Genomic DNA, 24401 nt, shown 5'->3' on the forward strand with positions numbered 1-24401 from the left:
CCTCCTGATGGCCCACCAGTCACCAAGTGTGACCCCATGTGCTCAGCTCTTAGAAGCACCTGCCCTCCCTGCCCTCCCTGCCCTCCACGCCCTCCAGCTCCCCTGCCTGGGAACCACTCTCCTGACCCTTCCTCTCTAACCGCCCGCTTTGCTGAAGATTCCTCCTCCTAGAAAACACAACCACCCCAAACACCCCCTTCCTGAACCTTGGCCCCTCTCTCCATGCACCCCACCAATTCACACATTCCCATATCCCAGACTGCTCCCTTCCTCTACCCACCAAAGCCTGCTGTCCTCCAACCAACCCCCTCCGGGGCAGGCCCCAGCTGTTCCCACCACAAGAACCAGTGTCATCTTGGCCTCATGTCCCCTGTGAGCCATCAGCCAACCCTGTGCTCCACCCTCGACTGCTTCCCCCACCACTCCCACTTGCCTGTCACCTCTGCCACCAGAGCTCAAGGTCCAGTGCCTTCCTGTGTGCTCCGGCTGCCCCCATTGCCTTCACATCTCAACTCTGTTCCTAAAACCCAATAACCCCATGAGCACTGTCTCGGAGCACACAGTCCTTGCTGTCGCCCCAGCAGCCAGCCCCAGTCACTACCACTTCCCTTGTCACCAGGGGATTTTTCTTTATGCACTTATCTCTACCCAACATCATATATTTTTGAATTCTCTCTTCCTGCAAGAAGGTGCGCTTCCCCACAGACCACAGCTCCCAGGAGAGCATCCAGCACATAGCAGGCCCTCTGCAGATGCTTGCTCAATGAGTGTGTTGTTTCTGAAGCCTGTCCTCCACCTTCAACAGCTGTCCTCTCTCTTAAACTTACACAGAAGAGACAGGATTCTAACACATCCCTACAGGCAGAGAGCCAAGCCAAGAGAACTGAGGCAGGAACATTTTAAATTCTCAACAGCAGCTGTGCTTCAGCACTGCAGGATGACTTGTGGCAGTTACACAGCTGCACAAAGACCAAGCAAGCCATCCAAATGTCGAGCCAGGAGAACGCTGTCGGCTGGGATGTCTGTACCCCATCCTGGGTGTCTAGGTTTGAGTCTTGGTGCACACTCAATTACAGCCTACTGACGCACACACTGGGAGGCAGCAGGTGGTACCTCAAGTCATTGGGTCCCTGGCACCCATGTGGGAAATTAGGATTGAGTTCCTGGCTCCCAGCTCCAGCCCAGTCTAGCACAGCTCTGGCTGTTGCAGGCATCTGGGGAGTGAACCAGCAGAGGGGCTCTCTAATAAGTAAAATTAATAAATTTCTTAAAAATGTAGAGCCATGCCCACTCCCTGGGACAAGTTAAGAATTCTACATTTTTTAAATAATTACTATTTATTTTCTTGAGACTCAAAAGTATATTCAATAAAGGCAAAATAAAATGTTAACAATATAAATCAAAATAAGCTAAAATAATAAGGCTTTACTGTAAAATGAAGTCAGATGAAAACTACTGTTGACTCCTATCTCTCCCCCTAGTCCTGCTGGAATGGTCGGGGACCAGCGCTGTGGTATAGCAGGTTAAGCTGCCTGCAGCACTGGCATCTATGCCTGGGAAAGCAGCAGCACATGGCCCAAGTCCTTGGGCCCTGGCACCCACGTGGGAGACCTGGAAGAAGCCTTGGCCATTGTGGTCATCTGGGAAGTGAACCAGTAGATGGAAGATCTCTGTCTTGCCTCTCCCTAACTATGTCTTTCAAATAAACAAATAAATATTTTAAAAACAAAAAGAACAGTCATCCAAAGAGCTACTCTGAGAGGAAGTTCCCCGGGGCTGAGAGGGTGGCGGACAGCACACCTGCAGGGTGATCATGGGGACCTGGCTCTTGCAGTGGCCGCACGTGGCCTCGCGGTACTTGCAGGCCTTCTCCACGTGATCGCGCAGATCTTTCCTCAACACCTTCTCTTTGCAGTCAGTGCGCACACAGGTGAGTTCCTCGAACTGGCAGTCATTTTTTAAATGTACCTGTAGGACAAACCATTCAAAGTTCGTAACTGGCAGAGAAAAAAAAAAAATACTAACCTGAAATACCATACTCTAACCATCACACAATGAATTCCTACGGAATGTTTCCACTCGGCTTTTAGACTAGTTTTCACAGCAAAGAGTGGCAATTACACCAAGAAACACCAAATTCCACGTTCTATCTAGTGCCTGCTGTCGAAGAGTTGAGTCACTCTTCCTTGTAGACGGACAGATGGGTATCTGCTGAGAGCGCTGTTTTCTCCCAAATCAAATGTGCTGACAGGGTAAAATATGAGGTTAATTTAAAAAAGAAATTATGTGGACTCTAATAGTAAAAAAAGGTTTTAATGTGACTTCCAAAATTAAAAATCGAATGCAGATTTTTCTATTCTAAATAGAATGGCAATTCTGTCAATGATGTGATACAAACAGCACAGCACGTGTATGAGCAGCCTGGCTGCCGTCATTCGTGGCTGTGTTCCGAAGCACTAGCATGGACGTGGTCTTCAGGTGCCATGTCACAGCGACCAGTTCTTCAGCTAGACAAAGTAAGGGGCTCATGTCCCTTATGTCAAAGCCACCAGTGCCATGTGGGACCTACCAGCAGATGCCCCAGTGCCAACTGCTCTGCACAGCCTCTGCTCTCATTCCGACAACAGATTTGAAGGGCCAGAATCTCTCTCTTGCAGCAGTTGTCCTTGAACACCTGGAACGGAAAGACACTTATTTTAGGGGATTAACAGTTCCTAATCTACACATACTATTTTGAACAAGGCAAAACCACTTTAAAAGAGCATGAGAGCAACTCTCAAGTGGACCTCGGGAAGCATTAAGGACCATCTTAATTTCTGCAAGTAGAATGAAGGAGTCTCCACTAAGTGACACAATTTAAATTCTATAACCTGAACTTGACTATCTTTGGTTTGATAAGCCAAAATAAAATGAATTATACTGAATAATTAAAGACCACTCTGTAACATCCAAATAGTTTCGATTAACCGACGTAATCTCAGGTCAAGGGAAGAGGAGGCCACTTCACATATGCACGCCTGGGACTCGCAGGAGCCAGCTATCGGGTGGGGGGTGGTAGGGAGCAGGGTCTCCCTGCAGAAGGACTTGAGCAGGGCTTGGAAGCACCTCAACACAGCTCAGATGGCTTGCTAAGAGCAGACTGACTACTGGAAGAGATCATATTTTGTGATGATTTGTAAAACAATTATTTTAGTTTCTTCTTCTAAGGTTATGCTACTTATAACTCATTTTTTCATCACAAAGGAACCACAGGCCTCCTGTAACAAAAACACTCTTTTAAACATGTATCAGAAAGGTTAATCTAATAATGAAAATATTTTCCTTTGAAAATGAAAACCTTGAAGGTGTTAATTTTATTTTACCCTTAGAAAACAAATACTCTTACTCTATCTAACAACACAATCTACATCTTTGTCCTCAGGCATTTCTAAGACACTCCATCTGTTAATAACACCCACGGTGTAAGAGACACCGGGAGTCATACCTTCTGACCTCTACCAATGCAAAAAACAGAATCAGCAACAGTTAAGAATTAAAAATAAACTAAGATGGAGTAAAATCCAATCCTTTATAAACATGATTTTTTAAAAAGTCATGACTTGGGGCCGGCCCTGTGGCACAGCGGGTTAATGCCCTGGCATCCCATATGGGCACCAGTTCTAGTCTCAGCCGCTCCTCTTCCGATCCAGCTCTCTGCTGTGGCCTGGGAAAGCAGTAGAAGATGGCCCAAGTGCTTGGGCCCCTGCACCCATGTGGGAGACTCAGAAGAAGCTCCTGGCTCCTGGCTCCGGATTGGCACAGCTCCGGCCATTGCGGCCATCTGGGGAGTGAAGCAGTGGATGGAGGACCTCTCTGTCTCTACCTCTCTCTGTAATTCTTTCAAATAAATAAAATAAATCTTTAAAAAAATAAATAAAAAATAAAAAGTCATGACTTAAGATACATAGTATAAACAGAATAGGTATTTTTAACTAGGAATAAATGAGCTTCCTTTCTCCTTAAATCATCTGAGTTTAACCTTATAGACAAAAAACACAGACCCAACACCCAACCCCCATACTCCACACCCCGGTATAACAAAAGCAAAGAAGTCAGAGTTGAAAGGCCCTTGGATTATTTATTCCGACCATTCCTTAGCCAAGCAGATCAGGCCTCCAGGCACCAGCCGGCTCTGCTCGTTCTGTCTCATGATATTCAGCAACATTTTTCCTTTCCCTTCAGCTATTAATGTCATTGAAAAATAGGGGCTGGTGCTGTGGCGCAGCGGGTTAACGCCCTGGCCTGCAGTGCTGGCATCCCATGTGGGCACCAGTTCTAGTCCCAACTGCTCTGCTTCCGATCCAGCTCTCTGCTGTGGCCTGGGAAAGCAGTAGAAGATGGCCCAAGTCTTGAGCCCCTGCACCCACGTGGGAGACCTGGAAGAAGCTCCTGGCTTCAGATCAGCGCAGCTCTGGCTGTTGCGGCCATCTGGGGAGTGAACCAGCGGATGGAAGACCTCTCTGTCTCTACCTCTCTCTGTAACTCTGTCTTTCAAATAAATACAATAAATCTTAAAAAAGAAATAGAGACAATAATTCTGAAAATTAACCAGAAACCCATTGGTTTCAACTGTCTCTCAGCTACATCAATTAGACACATGGGAACAAGGTAGTTGCTTATAGTATTTGGACAAGGAGTAGAGTTGAGTGAGCTGGTATTCTTAGCCCTAACTCACCCAAGCCTTTAGCAGCAGGTCAGTGTTAAACAACAGGCACGCTGGCCGGTGCCACAGCTCATTTGGCTAATCCTCCACCTGCGGTGCCAGCACCCCGGGTTCTAGTCCCGGTTGGGGAGCTGGATTCTGTCCTGGTTGCTCCTCTTCCAGTCCAGCTCTCGGCTGTGGCCCGGGAAGGCAGGGGAGGATGGCCCAAGTGCTTGGGCCCTGCACCCGCATGGGAGACCAGGAGAAGCACCTGGCTCCTGGCTTTGGATCGGTGCAGCACGCCGGCCATAGTAGCCATTTTGGGGGTGAACCAACGGATGGAAGACCTTTCTCTCTGTCTCTTTCTCATTGTCTAACTCTGCCTGTTTAAATAAATAAATAAATAAACAAGCCAACAAATGGGCACATGGTCTCAGACCTTCCAGAGCAGGTTCTATAGTTTCCCTTGTCCCCAAGTAGTATAAGGATACCTACACCCAGCAGCCCTCAACCACGGCATCTACCTGTGCTGCCCCAACAGCCCAGCAAGTGCAAAGCACTACATATGAAAACCCCAGAGCAAGAGTTTCATTGTACAATTTAATGACCTCCATTTAAAACTTGTTAGTTTCATTAGTCAAAATGGCAGAACCACACATATTTTTATTGATATCTTAAGTACTTTGAGGATGAACTGTTTCAAACTCCAAGTGCACCCAGTAGGGTTTAGTGGCACATGGATGACCACCTGTCAGAGATGTCATGGAGGGATCAGGCCCAGGAGGGAGGCTGGCAAGGCAAGCCCGGATAGTCCTTTGTGCTCAGTGTGCAGTGATACCCATGGGCTCTGGCTGACACCCAGAACCGTGTGAGGAGACAGTGGGCTGTCTCACGTCAGATGACTACAAGACACTGCGGGCAGCAGGGGAGCAAATCCAAATGAACTCATCAGACGAGCAGGAGCTCAAAGGTAAAATCTGGAGCATCAGGGATAAGCTGTCTGGGCTGGACAGCCAGGGGACAGCAGTGATCTGACTGCAGACACAGGGATTTTACTCACAGGGCCTCAGCCGGGCCACCTTACCCTTGCCTCCAGGAGCCTTAGCAGCTGATACCAGTACTGTTATGGACCTCCTGAAGCCCACACAGCTGGGAAGCAGCCAACAGCTCTGACCCCCATCTGTCCTGGCGCCTACACCACATGGTACCCAGCCTTGTAGGAGCTGCCACAGCAGTGGTCCAAACTGAGGCAGAACTGAGTCCAGAGCACGCCCTGCCAGCCCCGTGGAAAGATGAAGCCAGCCCAGAGCACACGACGCACCAGAACCCAAGAATACCTTGTCTTTCACAATGCTTTCTTGACACGCGGTACATTTTGGACTGGAAGAGCTGAGGGGAGACAGAACAAGTTCATTAGCGCGGAAGTCGCTTTTGCACTCACTGAGCACAGGGCTCCGCATTCCAGCCAGGTGCTCTCCAGGAGCAGAGCCCCCGGCAGTGTTGGAGCTGAGTTCCAATGTGACGCCACAGGAGAAGAGGCGGCTTTCTGAAATGCTGATTTCCCAAAAGGCGCTCACTGAGTAGAACCCCCAGCTCAGTCCCGCTAGTGAAGCCTTTTCAAAGACACGAAAGCCAAGGCTGATTTCCGCACCACACTGGCTCTCTGTGGAGCAGCTCTTCAGCACCGGCACCTGTGGTCTGCTGGGGCTGCTTCACAGGCTCCTGCTTTTTAAGAACATTCAGCACACTCCACACAGATCGTCTCCACTGAACTGGAGGGCCAGTGCCCACTGCATGGGAGACAGCCCCCTCCCCTGTGGCCCACCCACCTGTAGGCCTTTTCTGGGCAGAGAGGCAGGGCAATCAGGTGCTAATAAGTTCACCAAGCCATCACTAGGCTCAACTCAAGAGTCATCGTGGCAGGGCCAGTGCTGTGGTGAGGCAGGTATAGCTGCTGTCTGCAGTGCTGGCATCCCATATGGGTACCAGTTCGAGTCCCGGCTGCTCCACTTCCTATCTAGGTCTCTGCCATGACCTGGGAAAGCAGTAGAAGATGGCCCAAGTCCTGGGGCCCCTGCACACCCGTGGGAGACCCGGAAGAAGCTCCTGGCTCCTGGCTTTTGATCGGCGTAGCTCTGGCCATTGCAGCCAACTGGGGAGTGAACCAGCGGATGGGAGACCTTTCCCTCTCGCTGCCTCTTCCTTTTCTCTGTGTAACTCCGACTTTCAAATCAATCAATCAAAAAAAAAAAAAAAAAAAAAAGTCATCATACCTATAAACAGGCCAAAGAAAGTGGACGGTTTGGGATATGTGGCAAGACTGGCTATGTTGAGGGTGGGGACAGGCACTGAGAGGAGAGTGACAAGGAGGGAGGCTGGCTGCTGTGCCTGCCCGAGGGTCTCTTGGCAGCCCAGGCTCAAGTGGTAAACTGGAAGGAGTTGGGCAACTCTTCCCTGGGTGATGTGCCCTAGGGCCACAACAAGCTTGAGGTATGTCCTATGTTACCCCTACTGCCCCGTGTAGCATCCAGAAAACAGACAACAGCTGTGAGACGGAGGAAGCGCTGCTTGCCCGATGTTGAAGCTCTAGCCTCCCCTCTGGGTTACGCGACAGCACTGGCAAAGGTAAGTGTGCACAGACGGGGTTACTGCTCGGGCGTGGCACGCCCACACGCCAGAGTCTGGAACTTCAACAGCTCTGTCTCAATGGCTGCTCCTCCATCTCCTCCACAGAACTAGGAGCTGCTTGAGCAAAACACAAGAGACACCGAAGCTACACAGAGTAGTTGATGCCAGGAGGGAGCCCTCGGAGGAAGAGGGCGGGTGGGGGAGGGACAAAGCCTACACAGACCTCAGCAAGAGCAGGTGCGGATTTCACGGAGGCTCCCGAAGCCTCACAAGCCGGGCTCTCGGGCTTTCTTTCACTCCTCCAGGGTGAGTAAAACTGCCAGAGGTTTATTTTGTTGGGAAACAAACAAATGGGTGGGTAGAGGAGCTAGGCCAGGCACAAGCAGGCTAAACAAGGGCTGCCCACTGGGCCACACAGCACCCACCTCAACAGGGCAGCCATGCAGCTCTCACAGAACCGGTGCCCACACTCAGTCTGCTTCGGGTTGCACAGCACCAGGCGGCACTTCTCACACTTGTACTTGTCCTCCACAGTCTTCACAAACTTCTCCTTGTAACCTCCCTGCTCAGGGACGAAAACAGCTGTCCCAGCGCCGCGGTCAGGGTGCAGCTTCAGCGGTGGGTTTGCCTGCATTGTGCCAGGGGAGTCCATCTTTTTACTTGACTCCATTTTAGTAAAGACAAGTTCTGCCAGGAATAAAAGAAGAAAAAAAGCAAAAAAACAGATAAGTAAGTAGTGTGTCATCCCATCATCCTATCCAAGGGGAAAACAGCCATGGAAAAGCAAAAGTGCTGGGGCAGGCACTGGGGCGTGGTAGGTAAAGCTGATGCTTGTGACACTGGCATCACATGGGCACCAGTTTGAGTCCAGGCTACTCCACTTCTCATCCCGCTCCCTGCTGAAGTGCCAGGGAAGCAGTGGAGGATGGCCCAAGTGCTCGGGCTCCTGCCACTCACGTGAGAGACCCAAATGAAGCTCCTGGCTCCTGGCTTCAGCCTGGCCCAGCTCCTACTGTTGGGACCATTTGGGGAGTGATCCAGTAGACAGAAGATCTCTGAGTCTCTCTCTGTAACTCTGCCTTTAAAACAAATAAAACAATCCTTCAAAAAAGAAAACAAAAAGTACCTGAGAGATGTAGTTTTATTTTTTAAAGATTTACTTGTTTAATTGAGAGGCAGACACACAGAGGGAGGGAGAGACAGAGAAAGAGGTCTTCCATCCACTGGTTCACTCCCCAAATGGCCACAACGGCAGGAGCTGGGCCAATCCAAAGTCAGGATCTTCTTCCAGGTCTCCCATGTGGGTGCAGGAGCCCAAGCTCTCGAGCCATCTTGCACTGTTTTCCTAGGCACATTAGCAGGGAGCTGGGTTGGAAGTGGAGTAGTTAATGCTACCCACATGGGAGACCCTGATTGCTGTTAGCCATTGGCTTAACCACCATGCCAAACACATGCCAAACATATAATTTTATTCTAAGAAAACACATTTTGGGGGCCAGCGCTATGGCCTAGCTAGTAAAACCACCGCCTGCAGTGCCATATGGGCACCACGGGTTTGTGTTCCGGCTGCTCCACTTCCGATCCAGCTCTTTGCTATGGCCTGGGAAAGCAGTGGAGGATGGCCCAAGTCCTTGAGCCCCTGCACCCAGGTGGGAGACCCGGAGGAGGCTCCAGATTCCTGGCTTCAGATAGGCCCAGCTCTATCTGTTGCGGCCATTTGGGGAATGAACCAGCGAATGGAACGCCTCTCTCAATCTCTCTGGAATTCTGCTTTTCAAATAAATAAATAAATCTTTAAAAAAAGAAAGAAAGAAAAAGCAAGCACATTTTGGATACCGGACAGAGTTAAGATGAACGTGTATACTGTGAACCGTCCTGGGAGCGTGTGTGCTCAGTTCTCTGTGCCCCTTCTCTATGAGGCAGCTCCACTCCTCCAGTGCACGCATGCCCCTGCCACCTTGGGGCTCAGCCTGCACACCACAGCCAGCCAGTGAGGAAGGGAGGGACCAAGCAGGGTGTCAGGCTTCGCCCATCCACAGCAGCACATCTGGTCAACAGGCAAGGCAGGGTTCTTTCAAAGCTCACCAGCTTCCTCAAGAATACTTGCTGTTTGCCCAAGTCATCTACTTTTGTTACTGTACTTACAAGGTCCTAGGCCTCGACCCGAGACCCCACCTTTTTTCCTCAGTGTGAGACTCAGCACGGTGAGCCAGGCTGCAAACCCCACGCCCTTAACCCAGAGCCAGCGGAGCCAGAGCCAGCTCCTTCTGAGCCCTGTTCTTGCACTGTGTTTTGCTGCCTTTTTGAGGCTGATAGAAATGAACATTTCCAGGCTAGGGATGTATAAAAAACTGAACACCGGCAGCAGAACATCTGACAGATTAATGAACGGGTGTTCTATTACACTTGGGTTAGCTTTGATAAAATAGAACACCGCTGGGAGCCTTGTGAGAAATTAATTTATTTGTGAAAACAACAAAGTTTTCAAAATGACCTCAGGAGGTCAGAGACTCTCTGCCTGCCAAAGTGCCAGTCAAAACCCGCTCCTGAAGATGCTGCTGAGCCTTGCCCAAGCAGAAAAGTCAGCCAGCACTGCCTCTGCCTGTCAGACGAAGGCTGACCAGGGCCATCTCCCTCTACTCATCGCACTGGCCGTGTGCTTCCTCAGGGGTGGAAGTGGCCCATAGCCCGGGCCCGGGCGCTGCCTGTGCTGCCCCACGCAGGCAGGCCTCCCCTCCCTCACCTCTTCCACCCGCCCTGTGCTTGCTCACAGCACTGCCTGCCTCTCAGCACACACACCACTGTCCCTTCCCTCTCCTCCACAGAACATAACCCCAGCTCCCTAACCCAGTGCCTGACCAGTGGACAGTACCTAGGAAGGGGAGGTCCCCGTCTCTCACACCAAACTGTGTCTTTGGGACAAAATGACTCTTCCAGAAGCAGGAAACCCTCGCAGCCTCACGCTCGAGCAGCCTGCTTAGAGTGAAAGCCACCTAGAGCTTAGCTAGCACTGCAACCTGCAGCACACAGCGCCAAGTCCTTTGTTGTCACGGAACAGTGAGGAGAGGTGAGCGCCACGCCCAGCACAGAAAAGCCTCGCCGCAGCCCTGTCCTAAAAGGCACAGGAAACCCTAGTCAGCAGGTTGTCAGGGCTTCACCCTACACGTGGGCATCTCATGAATGGGCCACTGGGGCCTCTCACACAGCTGGCCAGGATCCCCCACATCCTGTCCCAGTGTGGCCTGTGCGTCACGGCACCGAACAGCAGGAACAAGAGAAGCAGCAGCCCCCCTCTTCCCAGCACAAGGGAGGGAAAACCAGTGCACAAAACCACCCAACACCCAGAGCAGACCACTCAGGGGCAGAAAGGCAACTTGTGGTTTCAGGGCTGGGACTGGGGAGGAGTGCCGCTAATGGGTAAGGCAACTTGTGGTTTCAGGGCTGGGGACTGGGGAGGAGTGCCGCTAATGGGCAAGGCAGCTTGTGGTTTCAGGGCTGGGGACTGGGGAGGAGTGCCGCTAATGGGTATGGTCTTTCTTGCTGGGGTGACGAGAATGTTCTGGAACACAGTGGTGACAGCCACACATCTCTGTGAACAGCCAAATAACCACAAAATTGTATCTTTAAATGAGTATGCAAGTTACATCTCAATTAAAAACCTAAGCGGGGGTGGCGCCATGGCACAGTAGGTTGATCCTCCGCCTGCAGCACTGGCACCCCACATGGGCCCGGTTCGAGTCCTGGCTGCTCCTCTTCCCATCCAGCTCTCTGCTCTGGCCTGGGAAAGCAGTGGAAGATGGCCCAAGTCCTTGGGCCCCTGCACCCACGTGGGAGACCTGGAAGAAGCTCCTGGCTCTTGGCTTCGGATCGGCGTAGCTCCGGCCGTTGTGGCCATTTGGGGAGTGAACCAACAGAAGGAAGATCTTTCTGTCTCTCCCTCTCACTGTCTGTAACTCTCTCTCTCTCAAATAAATAAATAAAATTTTTAAAACAACAACAACAACAAAGGGGCTGGTGCTGTGGCGTAGCAGGTAAAGCTACCGCCTGCAGTGCCAGCATCCCAAATGGGTGCTGGTCCAAGTCTCAGCTGCTCCATTTCCAATCTCACTCCCTGCTGATGGCCTGGAAAGGCAGCGGAAGATGGCCCAAGTGCTTGGGGCCCTGCACCCATGTGGGAGACCAGGAAGAAGCTCCTGGCTTTGGCTTGGCCCAGCTCTGGCCGATGCACCCATTTGGGGAGTGAACCAGTGGATGGAAGACCTCTGTCTCATTCTGTCTCTCCCTCTCTCTAACTCTGCCTTTCAAATAAATAAATACATGAAATTTGTATACCTTAAATAAAATTTAAAAAAGGAAATAAAAAAATTTAATTTCCACATCTAAAAAAACTTTAAAAATATTAAAACTTAAGCAAATATTATACAACATGACTGTTCAGGAGATTCCATTAGAGGCTGGCATTGCAGTGCAATGGTTTGCTATATAAGGGCTAGTTCAAGTCACTGATGCTCAACTTCTGATATAGTTCCTTGCTAATGTACCTGGGAAAAGCAGAAGTTGGCCCAAGTGCTTGGGCCCCTGCACCCAAGATCTTTCTGTCTCTTCTTTCTCTGTAATTCTGCTTTTCAAATAAATAAAATCTTATTATTATTATTTTTTTAGAAAGCTTCGATTTAATAAATACAAATTTCACAGGTACAGCTTTAGGAATATAGCAGTTTTTTCCCCATACTCATCCCCCCACCCCCACTTCCGTCCCATCTCCTACTCCCTCTCCCATCTCATTCTTCATTAAGATCCATTTTTAATTATCTTTACATACAGAAGACCAATTCTATACTAAGTAAAGATTTTAACAGTCTGCACCCACACAGACACACAAAGTATAAAACACTGTTTGAAGACAAGTTTTCCACCCACCTGTGTGCTTCTACCTGAGCCTGCCCTTGTCTCTCTCCAGTCAACAACAGCCTGAACTTTGTGCCATAATGCTCCTGCTAGCATATCCGTGAGTACCTCAAAAAGTGTTTGAAAAATGGAATTAGCAGCCAGCATTTAGTGCAGTGGGTAGAGTTGCAGCCTGCAACTCTGGATCTTGTATGAGCACCGGTTTGTGTCTAGGATGCTCCACTTCCAATCCAGCTCACTGCTAATGGCCTTAGAATAGAAGGGAAGATGGCCCAAGTGCTTGAGCCCCTGCTACCCACGTGGGAGACCTGGAAGCTCCTGGCCTTTGGCTAGCCCAGCCCTTACTGTTGCAGCTACCTGAGGAGTGAACCAACAGATGAAAGATCTGTCCCTCTCTCTGTCTCTCCCTCTCTCTTTGTAATTCTTTCAAATAAATAAACTTCAAAAAAGAGAAATGCAATTAAAAGTTTATTTTGCTGCAAAATATTACTAAAATTCATACATATTGAGGGGTCTTAAGTTCATGAAAATGCTACTATGAAAAATCTATGCATGGTTTTCAAAATGTTTGTACCAAAATAAAACTGATTTCATCTTCCCTGAATATTCTGAAGTACCTTCAGTTCTTTTCTGTTCATTTTCACTTTTAATTAACACATGATTACACATATTTACAGGATACAGTATGATATTTTGATATGTTCAAACAGTATGTAATAATCAAATCAGTATAGTCAGCATTTCCAGCACCTTAAACATTCATCATTTTGGGTGATGGGAACATTCAAAATCCCCTTCCAACTCTTCCGAGACACACGAATGACAGTCACCAGTGCCGTAGAAGACCAGGACGTGTCTGCTCACTACCAGCGTCTAGTAATGTATCCACCTTCTTGCCACACTTCACCCCTAGTTTCCTTAAATAATATTCTCCTGCCTCATTTTGAACTTCATAAAGCATTGTGCTGATGAGACAAGGACATGAGCCTCAGCCGTCTCAGGTTTCTTGTTACCCCTGCCTTCTTTCAAGAGATCAGTCTGTCTCACACCCCATTTTGGTCTCCATTCCACCCCCTGCATTCTTCCCCAGGTTTGGAAGCCATTGTGCCAAACTTGGAAGAACCAGTATAGAGAAACTCCTCTCTGCCAATCCCCACCCCCCCACACACACACCAAGCCCACCTAAGATACACAAGGTCCTAGCCTGCTGGGGTCGAGGCCTCTGCCCCGTGTTCAGTCTATGAGCATGATGGCAGTTGGCTGACCTCTGAGGATTTATTTTCTCTGAATAAATTCGGTCTGGCTGCGAGTTCGTATTCTGTCTCCTTTCTGTTCTGCATCTCTTTTCCTAATATTTTTTTGCACCCAGTATGAGGAATCACCAATCTGCTCCACTTTTTCTTAAAGATTTATTTATTTATTGTTTGAAAGGCAGAGTTACACAGAGAGAGAGGGAGAGGCAGAGAGAGAGAGAGGTCTTCCATCTGCTGGTTCACTCCCCAATTGGCTGCAATGGCAGGAGCTGCGCCGATCTGAAGCCAAGAGCCAGGAGCTTCTTCCAGGTCTCCCAAGCAGGTGCAGGGGCCCTAGCACTTGGGCCTTCTTCTACTGCTTTCCCAGGCCATAGCAGAGAGTTGGATCGGAAGTGGAGCAGCCAAGACTTGAACCAGTGCCCATATGGGATGCCGGTACTGCAGGCAACAGTTTAACCCGCTACGCCACAGTGCTGGCCTCTGCTCCTCTTTTTCTAACAGTGCCATACATGCTCTTCTGCCAGCAGCATTGAGTACCGATATGGGTGCTGGTTCATGTTGTGGCTGCTTTACTTCTGATCCAGCTCCTGGCTAACAGCCTGGGAAAAGCAGTGGAAAATGGCCCAAGAGCTTGGGCCGCTGCCACCCACATGGGAGACACGGATGAAGCTCCTGGCTCCTGGTTTCAGCCCGGCCAGTCCTGGCTGTTGCGGCCATCTGGAGAGTGAACCAGCAGATGGAATATCTGTCTCTGTTTCTCCCTCTAACCCTGACTTTCAAAATAAAGGAATATGTAAAACAAACAAACAAACAAACAAAGAAGGTTGTAAAGACAAGCAGAATAAAATGTACATGACACAGAGTGTGTGGACCCAGTTTATAACATTCAGCCTCCTGTCCTTACAAGAGTGTGCAGGGGTTGGCATCCGGCCTTACAGGTAGGACATGTGCATCCCACACTGGAGTACCTGGTTTGACACTTGGCTTTGGCTCCTTATCCCACTTTCCTGATAATGCAGACCCTGGAGAAGCATCAGCGATGGCTCAGGTAGCTGAGTCCCTGCCACCCACTTGGGAGACCTGGATTAAGTTCCTGGTTCCTGGCTTTGGCCCAGCCCAGTAATGTCTGTTGCAGGCATTTGGGGGGGGTGGGTGAACCAGCGAATGGGAACTCTCTGCCTCTCAAATAAAAAAAAAAAAAAATTAAAATTAAGTTTAAAAAAAATGTTTTGTGGCCGGCGCCACGGCTCACTAGGCTAATCCTCCGCCTTGCGGCGCCGGCACACCGGGTTCTAGTCCTGGTCGGGGCACCAATCCTGTCCCGGTTGCCCCTCTTCCAGGCCAGCTCTCTGCTGTGGCCAGGGAGTGCAGTGGAGGATGGCCCAAGTCCTTGGGCCCTGCACCCCACGGGAGACCAGGAGAAGCACCTGGCTCCTGCCATCGGATCAGCGTGGTGCGCCGGCCGCAGCGCACTACCGCGGCGGCCATTGGAGGGTGAACCAACAGCAAAAAGGAAGACCTTTCTCTCTGTCTCCCTCTACTGTCCACTCTGCCTGTCAAAAAAAAAAAAATGTTTTGTACCCACTGTGCTATAGTCCACATCTGGAGTTCAGAGGAATCGGTAATGCACTGTTGTACAAATGGGCAACCTCACAGGCACATGCCAGAGGGCAGGTGACAAGGAACACGCCCCAGGAGCTTGAGGATATCTTTAATCCACACCTCAGCAACACCTGAATCTCTGCTAACCTACAGGTATAATGGATATTTGGGAAGTTTGTCCCTTGTCATCCTCCTGTTAAATGCCTGACTGTGTCTCCTTATTCTTCAAACAAGCTAGTGTCTTGTCCAACACTGGTAGGAATTCTTACTATACTCGTATTTTGATTGTTAATCTGTTATATGTGTTTTAAATGTCTTATCTTGACTCATAGCTTGAGTTGAACATTATGTACAGTGTCTATTAATGGAGAGGTCTTAATTTTAATGTAGAATTTATCCCTTTCCGAACTTCCCAAATGTTCAGACTAGTGTGCAGATGGTGGGGATCAAAGGGGCCACTCACGGGCAGGCGTTTGGCACAGTGACGACCACTTGTGACATCTGCAGCCTCTGAAGAATGGCTGTGTTCGAGTTCTGACTTTACTCCCAGTTCCAGCTTCTTGCTAATGTGCACCCTGAGAGGCAGCGGGTGATGCTTCAAGTTGTTCAATGTCCGCCATCCTTGTGGGAGACCTGGACTGAGTTCCTGACTTGTGGTTTCAGCTTGGTCCAGCCCTATCTGTTGAGGGCATTTGGGGAGTGAACCAGAGCATAGGAGATCTCTATCTTGCAAATAAAATAATTTTTTCAAAAAGATAAAACAAAAGAGACAGTCCCAGTATATACAGAAAAACAGCCATTCTAATACTATCACAGAATTTGCTCATATGAAACTAGCAAATGGGGTGAGACCTGTGGCAGTCTGTTGAGCCATTGCTGAGGAAACTGTCTTCCCCTATTGCAAGGCTGGTGCCAATACTGGCTGCTCCGTTTCCAATTCAGCTTCCTACCAATGTGTCATGGCAGCAGATGAGGATGGCTCGAGTGCGTGGGCCCCTGCATGAGAAACCCGGATGGAGCTGCAGGCTCCTGGTTTCAGCCTGACCCAGTACTGCAGGCATTGCAGCATGAACCAGCTGATGGAAAACTGCTCCCTCTTTCAAGTAGATAAAAATAAATTTTAAAAATAAACATTTTTAACAAGACTAGAAAATGAGTACTAACTATGTCAAATTGCCTAGGAAGATATTCTTCTAAAAACAAAAGCCTACTCAAGAATGAATGACACAGACCCTGAGCCGGACCCAGTAAGCAGTCTGCATCGGTGAGATGGCCCTATGGGCCATGGCTGGCTCCCGGGAAGCAGAAGATGGACGGCCTCAACAGATATCAGGAGACAGGATAGAGGTGCGCCGTCTCAGAGTTAGGTCAATCCTAGACCCCACAGGCCATCGGCTGCCACTAAGACAGGAAGTCTAGCAATCACCAACTACCTCCAACTACCTGGACAAAAGGATGCTTACCCACCATGTCCCAAGAAAATAGGAGTTTTGGATTTAGGAAAACCACTGGAGAAAAATTTCTCACAACCAACTCAGAGGTGACTGTACCGGCTATTCCTGATGTCGGATACTACCTTGGTATAACTATCACCTTAAGACCATGTGCACAGCCAGGAAGCTAGAGAAACCACTGAGGTGAAATTTGCTCCAGAATCCCTCCCACCTATGGAACAGGGAAGGCAATAACCTAAGATCACCCCAGGAAACAGCATTTCCAGCTGTAGGACAAGTTTTGAACCGCAATTCAGAGGAAGGTAGTTTTTACTAACATGCCCTCAACCCTACAGACACCAGGAATACCGACAATGGTAGTGTACTGGATCTTTCGTGATATTTACCCTTATACCCATCTGAAATCTCTTCTGGAATCAGGTGACGTGTACAGAAAGCAGGCAAACTCAAAATCAGTCACAATGTCCAGAACACAGCAATAAGTGACACCAGCAAAAACGGCCACGTCTGGAACTCCACTAGCCCGTCCTTCAATACGCACAATGAAAAAACTGGTAAACTGGCAGAATCAAATTTTTTTTTGAACTCTGGAAACTAACCAAAAACTTGCAGCAATCAAAGAAATGCTTGATCAACAGAATCCACCTGAACCTCCAGCTCGGGTCCACCCAGGGCAGCAGTGGCCTAGAGGTATCAGGCTGCAATTCTGGTAGCAGTACTGGTACTGTGGGGGCAGGGTGGGTTTTGTATGCAAAGCACTGCAGCTATTTGTTCTAGCCCATCTGGTGGACCCTGGAAGACTGCTTCCAAGAGTTTGCCTTGGGGTTGGTGCTGTGGCTTAAGGGGTTAAGCTACCGCCTACAGTGCCAGCATCCCAAATGGGTCCAAGTCCCCACTGCCCCACTTTCATTCCAGGTCCCTGCTAATGTGCCTGGAAAAGCAGCAGAGGATGGCCCTAAGTGCTTGGGCCCCTGCGGAAGACCTGGAAGAAGCTATGGGCTTCTGGCTTCATCCTGGCCCAGCCCTGGCTGTTGTGGCCACTTGTGGAACATACCAGTAGATGGAAGATCTCTCTCTCTTTCTCTCTCTCTCTAACTGCCTTTCAAATAAATGAATAAATCTTGGAAAAAAAAAAAAAAAGGTGGGGGGTACCTTTATCTCACCAAACTTGAACCTCTCCCACTGCCAAGGTGGCTACCAGAGGTGGGAGGGTAGGGTACAGAAAACATACAGAAAAGTGTAGCAAGTGCTGCTACCTGAGCCATAGTTAACACTTGAGGCAAACACCAGCCTTAACAGCCTTAACCAGCATGGGAGGGAAAGCTGGAGAACAAAACGCTTTGGGAAACAAGGGCTTTGACGGCTCTGACGTACTCCCGGGACTCTGGAAGGCCACACGAAGGCTCAGAGCTTTGCACATGCTCAGAGCAGACTTGAGTAGGTGCTCAGCATTCACCTCTAGCTGACCTTCAGGCTTTGGGTGAATTGGAGCTGAATGCTAAGGATCAAAGCCAACTGTCCAGCTGGGTGCTGAGGTAGCACCCACACACACGGACCCCATCGGAAAGTCTGGGAGATAGTTTTGGTTCCAGGAACGTAAGGAATTCAGTGCCGCATCACTAGCTAAATGGCTAACAGAACAGAGACTTCAGTGGGCACACAGGATGAAGAATACATACTGCGGGCCGGCACTGTGGTGAAGCAGGCTAAGCCTCTGTCTGAGCATTCCGTATGGGCGCCAGTTCGTGCCTCAGCTGCTCCTCTTCCAATCCAGCTCTCTGCTTATGGCCTGGGAACACAATGGAAGAGGGCCCAAATCCCTGGGCCCCAGGCCCCTATACCCACGTGGGAGACCCAGAAGAACTCCTAGCTTCTGCCCAGCTCCAGCCATTGCAGCCATCTGGGGAGTGAACCAGAGGATGAAGACCTCTCTCTCTCTCTCTCTCTCTCTCTCTCTCTGTCTCCCCCTCTCTCTGGCAACTCTACCTCTCAAATAAATAAAATCTTAAAAAAAAAGAATACATGTTGTACCAATCACCCCCAGAAAAGTCACTACATGAGAACTGTAACAAGCAGCAATGGCACATTCTGGGGAGGGGCAGATCGCATTCCAGGAGCCATCAGTTTTCAACAGAAGATTCACAGGCCATACAGAAAAACAAGGAAGCATGATGGCCCGCTGAAAGAATAAAAGTAATACAAAGTGTCCAAGTGGAAGCTCTGACGTTGGCCTTAGGTTCAAAGACTTTAAAGCTGGCTACATAGCCATGTTCAGAAGCAGACGTTTGGCCTGGCAGCTAAGGCATACTTGGGTCACCTGCATCTCTGTCAGGGTGCCTGGGTTCCAGTCCCAGCTCCCCTCTCACCTCCACCTTCCTGAAAATGCAAACCTGGGAAGTAGCAGTGATGGCTGACAGACGGAGTTCCTGGCTCCAGCCCAACCTGAGTCACCGGGAATGCATCAGCAGGCCAGAGTTCATCTCTATCTCTCTTTCTCTTCCTTTCTCACCTCTTTAAAAATATTGGGGCTGACGCTGTGGCATAGCGGGTTAAAGCCCTGGCCTGAAGCGCAGGCATACCACATGGGCGCCGGTTCGAGTACTGGCTGCTCCTCTTCCAATCCAGCTCTCTGTTGTGGCCTGGGAAAGCAGTGGAAGATGGCCCAAGTCCTTGGGCCCCTGCACCCACATGGGAGACCTGGAAGAAGCTCCTGGCTCCTGGCTTCAGATCGGCGCAGCTCCGGCCGTTGCAGCCATTTGGGGACTGAACTAGCGGATGGAAGACCTCTCTCTCTGTGTGTCTCTCTACCTCTCTGTAACTCTGCAGTGCCGGCATCCCATATGGGTGCCGGTTCCATTCCCAGCTGCTACTCTTCCAATCCAGCTCTCTGCTCTGGCCTGGGAAAGCAGTGGAGGATGGCCCAAGTCCTTGGACCCCTGCACCCACGTGGGAGACCTGGAAGAAGCTCCTGGCTCCTGGCTCCTGGCTTGGAATCAGCACAGCTCTGGGCACTGCAGCCATCTGGGGAGTGAACCAGTGGATGGAAGACCTTTCTCTCTCTTTCTGCCTCTCTTCTGTGTGTAACTCTGACTTTCAAATAAACAAATAAATCCTTAAAAACTAATATTTTTTAAAAGAAACAAGCAAGAAATATATAAAGTTACATCTTTGGAACTTACCAATAAGAGAATGGTAAAAAAAAAAAAAAAACCCGAGACTGATGCTGTAGCATCCTAGGCTAAGCCTCTGCCAGCAGAGAGGGCATCCCACATGGGCGCCAGTTCCTGTCCTGGCTGCTCCTCTTCTGATCCAGCTCTCTGCTATGGCCTGGGAAGGCGGCAGAGGCCCACACGGGAAGCCAGGCTCCTGGCTTCGGATTGGCTCAGCTCTAGCTGTTGTTCTGGGATGGAGGATCTCTCTCTCTCTGTCTCTCCCTCTGTCTGTAGCTCTACCTTTCAAATAAAAAAGTAAGATCTTTAAAAAAAGTATTAGATTTCTTAATTTCAATATAAATATCTTTATTTTGCTTGCTTATAAATGGGCAGAAAAACAGTTAAATTCTCCCTTTGGGGGCCAGCAGGTTAAGCAGCAGCCTGCAGTGCCGGCATCCCTACGGGCACCAGTTTGAGTCCTGACTGCTCCATTTCCAATACAGCTCCCTGCTAACATCAAAGCAGAAGACAGCCCATCTTGCACCCACATGGGAAACCTGGAGTAAGTGCCTGGCTCCTGGCTTTGGCCTAGCCCAGCCCAGCTGTTGAAGCCATTTGGAGAGTGAACCAGCAGATAGAAGATCTCTCTCCCTGTCTCTCCTTCTCTCTCTTGTAACTCTTTCAAATAAATAAGTAAATCTATAAAGGAAAAAATTCTACCCTTACCCTAAAATCTAGATGTGGGAATTACAAGTTAATGAAATTCTATAATAATTATTGTGCTGCTAAAGAAAAATTATATAAATTCAGTCAAATACATTAAAGATGTTTTTTGAGGCAACTTTTAGGGACTTGCCAACTAATGCTTAATAACCTGATTTAAGGAAGTGTGGATGGGAACCTGAGGCCACTGCTAATGCCTCACCTCTGTTCTCACGGATGGGAACCTGAGGCCACTGCCAGTGCCTCACCTCCGTGCTCACGGATGGGAACCTGAGGCCACCGCCAGTGCCTCACCTCCGTGCTCACGGATGGGAACCTGAGGCCACCGCCAGTGCCTCACCTCCGTGCTCACGGATGGGAACCTGAGGCCACCGCCAGTGCCTCACCTCCGTGCTCACGGATGGGAACCTGAGGCCACCGCCAGTGCCTCACCTCCGTGCTCACGGATGGGAACCTGAGGCCACCGCCAGTGCCTCACCTCCGTGCTCACGGATGGGAACCTGAGGCCACCGCCAGTGCCTCACCTCCGTGCTCACGGATGGGAACCTGAGGCCACCGCCAGTGCCTCACCTCCGTGCTCACAGATGGGAACCTGAGGCCACCGCCAGTGCCTCACCTCCGTGCTCACGGATGGGAACCTGAGGCCACCGCCAGTGCCTCACCTCCGTTCTCACGGAGCGTCTCATGTGCAGAGAAAACATTTGCTTCCACCCACACTGATCAGGAACAATAGATCTACTAACCAAAGAGAGTATAAAGGAAATTATAATAAAGAGGAACCATGTGACTTAAACATGCACCCGAGCCACTGTGCCCGTCAAACCTGAAGAGGAGCCAAGACCAGAACCTACCCAGAACAGTCTGCAGCTGGCACCCTGGGCAGTGCCCAGTGCACGCCCAGTTCCAGACCGCTGGCTCTGCAGTCCTCCTCCTTAAGCAGAATTACTGTTCCAATACACTGCTTAGCATTTGCTGCATTTTTAGGCATGAACTCATTGTATTTTGAGGCTTTACTTTACCCAAATGATGACTTGAGAAAACCATTTTGTAGCACCTGGCTCGCACCTGAGGCAAAGCTAAACTTAGAAACACAGCCAAGAGTCGGACGAGGCCTTTCACTTTCCTCTCTGCCTCCATCACTGAGGATTCAGTGCGTGCTCCCTACTTCTGTGACGCTGGCTGAGTTGCACTTTAACTGGAGTTTAGAAACTGGAAACAAAAGGACGTCTGCAGACTAAAGGGTGTTCCAAGAACTGGAAAGCCCGGGGAAAACCAAACGAGGGAGCAGCCGATAAACAAAGAAAATGATTCCTGCCAGCAAGAAAGTATTAAACCTGAGACACAGCTCAACATCAAGTCCAGAAGAGATTACAGCATCATCCACACCACGCCAACAGAGGGAGAAAGGCGATGCTCACAGACAGGTGTGCCCTGCTGATAAGAAGCTTTCTGGAAACTCACACTGAATGCAAACTCAGCACGCTGACTCCTCGTAACACCTGCTGCCAAACGCTTCTCTTGGGAGAGGACGGGTACCTAACACAGTGCGAGAACACCGAGAGACGAGACTCTTCCAAGGAGGCAGCCCCTAAGGCCCCTCAGGGGAGAGAGAGATGCACAGACCATCCTGCCTGCCCATGCAGACAGCTGGAAAAGAACCTGACTGAACCACATTGTGAACCATGGGCTTAAAATCTTCAGGAAAGTAATGGCCACGTGCAGCCCCACGTTGCCAATATACCTTGACTTCTACGGCTGCGGCTTTTGAGAAGTGTTACCTAGATCCTCGCTATGAGCAAAGTGCCTCTCCAGCTCCGGGCCAGCTGTGCTGCGTGGACAGGAGGCAGGCGAAAGCTGAGGCCTGGCTCTGTTCCTACTTCATCAGGGAGCAGCCGCATCTTTCCAGGTGGAGGCTACCTGAGGCCACACCTATTTATTATTTTTATTTACTTTCATTCTGTTTGAAAGGGAGAGAGATCTTCCATCCATTGGTTCACTCCCCAGATACCCATAACAGCTAGGCCTGGGCCAGGCCAAAACCAGGAAGCTGGAGTTCAATCCAGGTCTCCCATGTCGGTGGCAGTAACCCAGCTACTTGAGCCCTCATCTGCTGACTCCCAGTGTACACATTCGCAAGAAGCTGTAATTGCAAGGAGAGCCAGGCATTCCCATGAGGGATTGTGAAAATTCCAAGGGGCTATGCTGGCGCCATGGCTCACTGGGTTAATCCTCAGCCTGCGGCGCTGGTATCCCATATGGGCACTGAGTTCTAGTCTTGGTTGCTCCTCTTCCAGTCCAGCTCTCTGCTGTGGCCCGGGAGCGCAGTGGAGGATGGCCCAGGTGCTTGGGCCCCTGCACCCGTGTGGGAGACCAGGAGGAGGCTCCTGGCTCCTGGTTTTGGATCGGCACAGGGCCGGCCATGGCAGCCATTTGGGGGGGTGAACCAACAGAAGGAAGACCTTTCTCTCTCTCTCTCTCTCTCTCTCACTGTCTGTAACTCTACCGGTCAAATAAAAAAAATATATTTAAAAAAAAAAATCCAAGGGGTGATTTAACTACTGCACAAAACACCTGCACAGTCAGTCCATTAAACTGGTTATTCAGAGGATAAAGGCAGCAGGCGCAATGAGGTTCATTTCCTAGAGCATCAACCTGAAGACAGAAGTGAGGTGGCCGGCAGAGTTAGCACAGCGGTTAAGACACGACTCGCGCTTCTGGCATGCCGTGTCGGAGTGCTGGTTCAAGGCCTGGCTGCTTCACAGCTCATTAAGCTTCCTGCTAATGCACTTGGGAGGCCGAAGGCAGAGGTTCAAGTGCCCAGACCCCTCCCATACAGGTCAGAGACCAGCGTGGAGTTCTGGGCTCCTAGCTTCAGCCTGGACTAGTCCTGGCTGTTGCAGCCATTTGGGGACTGAACCAGAGGATGAAAAGTCTCTCTTGTCTCTCCTCAACTCTCTGTTGCCCTGCTTATCAAATACATAAATAGTTGTTTAAAAAATGTTAAGAGTGAAAATCATAAAACGTGGCCATATTAAGGAACAGATTACATTATCTGAATCTATGTTTAGAACTAAACTACAGATTTCAAAAGGCACTGGCTCTCACCTCTGCCCCTCGCCAGGGCTTCTCAGATCTAGATCCCCTCCCTCTCTCCTACACACGGCCATGCTGGGCAATACTGCAGCTTCCAAAGGGCATAAGGCGGGGACTATGTGTGTACGCTCCCACAAACACGTCTGCACATACATATGAAGGCACTTTTAAAAGTTCATGGAAACTTTGGCATAAAAAAAATTTGAGGGGGCCGGCGCCATGGCTCACTTGGTTAATCCTCCGCCTGCAGCGCCGGCATCCCATATGGGCACCGGGTTCTAGTCCTGGCTGCTCTTCTTCCAGTCCAGCTCTCTGCTGTGGCCCAGGAAGGCAGTGGAGGATGGCGTAAGTGCTTGGGCTCCTGCACCCACATGGGAGATTGGGAGAAAACACCTGGCTCCTGGCTTCGGATTGGCGCAGCTCTGGCTGGAGTGGCCATTTGGGGGGTGAACCAACGGAAGGAAGACCTTTCTCTCTCTGTCTATACCTGTCAAATAAATTAAAAAAAAAAAAATTTTTTTTTTGAGGGGCCGGCACTGTGGAGCAGAGCACCGTTTCTAGCCTCGACTGCTCCATTTCTGATCCAGCTCTCTGCTGTGGCCTGGGAAGGCAGTAGAAGATGGCCCAAGTCCTTGAGCCCCTGCACCCACATGGGAGACCTGGCAGAAGCTCCTGGCTCCTGGCTTCGAATCGGTGTAGCTCCGCCTGTTGAAGCCATCTGGGGAGTGAACCAGAGGATGGAAGACCTTGTCTCTGTCTCTACCTCTCTCTGTAACTCTGTCTTTCAAATAAATAAAAATAAATCTTTTAAAAAATTTTTTTGAAATTCAGTTTTTCTTAATATGCATTTTCTATGAACTTCCTGAAGATTCTCTTCACAAGCATAGATTTCAAAATTTTCTTGCAT

The 24401-nt window shown here is 49.8% G+C and overlaps 1 protein-coding gene across 9 annotated transcripts in view; it reads right to left on the reverse strand.

Annotated features, from left to right (window-relative positions):
- The window catches only part of TRAF3 (TNF receptor associated factor 3), a 129035-nt gene that overhangs the window by 26071 nt on the left and 78563 nt on the right, over window positions 1–24401 (reverse strand). For 7 of the 9 annotated variants that reach the window (XM_062181742.1, XM_062181750.1, XM_062181741.1 and 4 more), the window contains 4 exons: window positions 7735–7996; window positions 6019–6070; window positions 2570–2674; window positions 1801–1968 (listed from right to left, as the gene is read on the reverse strand). In XM_062181742.1, the coding sequence (XP_062037726.1) occupies window positions 1801–1968; window positions 2570–2674; window positions 6019–6070; window positions 7735–7996 (587 nt within the window). Of the gene's footprint in view, window positions 1–1800; window positions 1969–2569; window positions 2675–6018; window positions 6071–7734; window positions 7997–8266; window positions 8389–15535; window positions 15752–24401 lie in introns of those variants that run through there. The other 2 variants (XM_062181748.1, XM_062181749.1) reach the window with 2 other exon arrangements.

Source organism: Lepus europaeus, chromosome 22, assembly GCF_033115175.1.
Source record: "Lepus europaeus isolate LE1 chromosome 22, mLepTim1.pri, whole genome shotgun sequence".
Classification (NCBI taxonomy): Eukaryota; Metazoa; Chordata; class Mammalia; order Lagomorpha; family Leporidae; genus Lepus; species Lepus europaeus.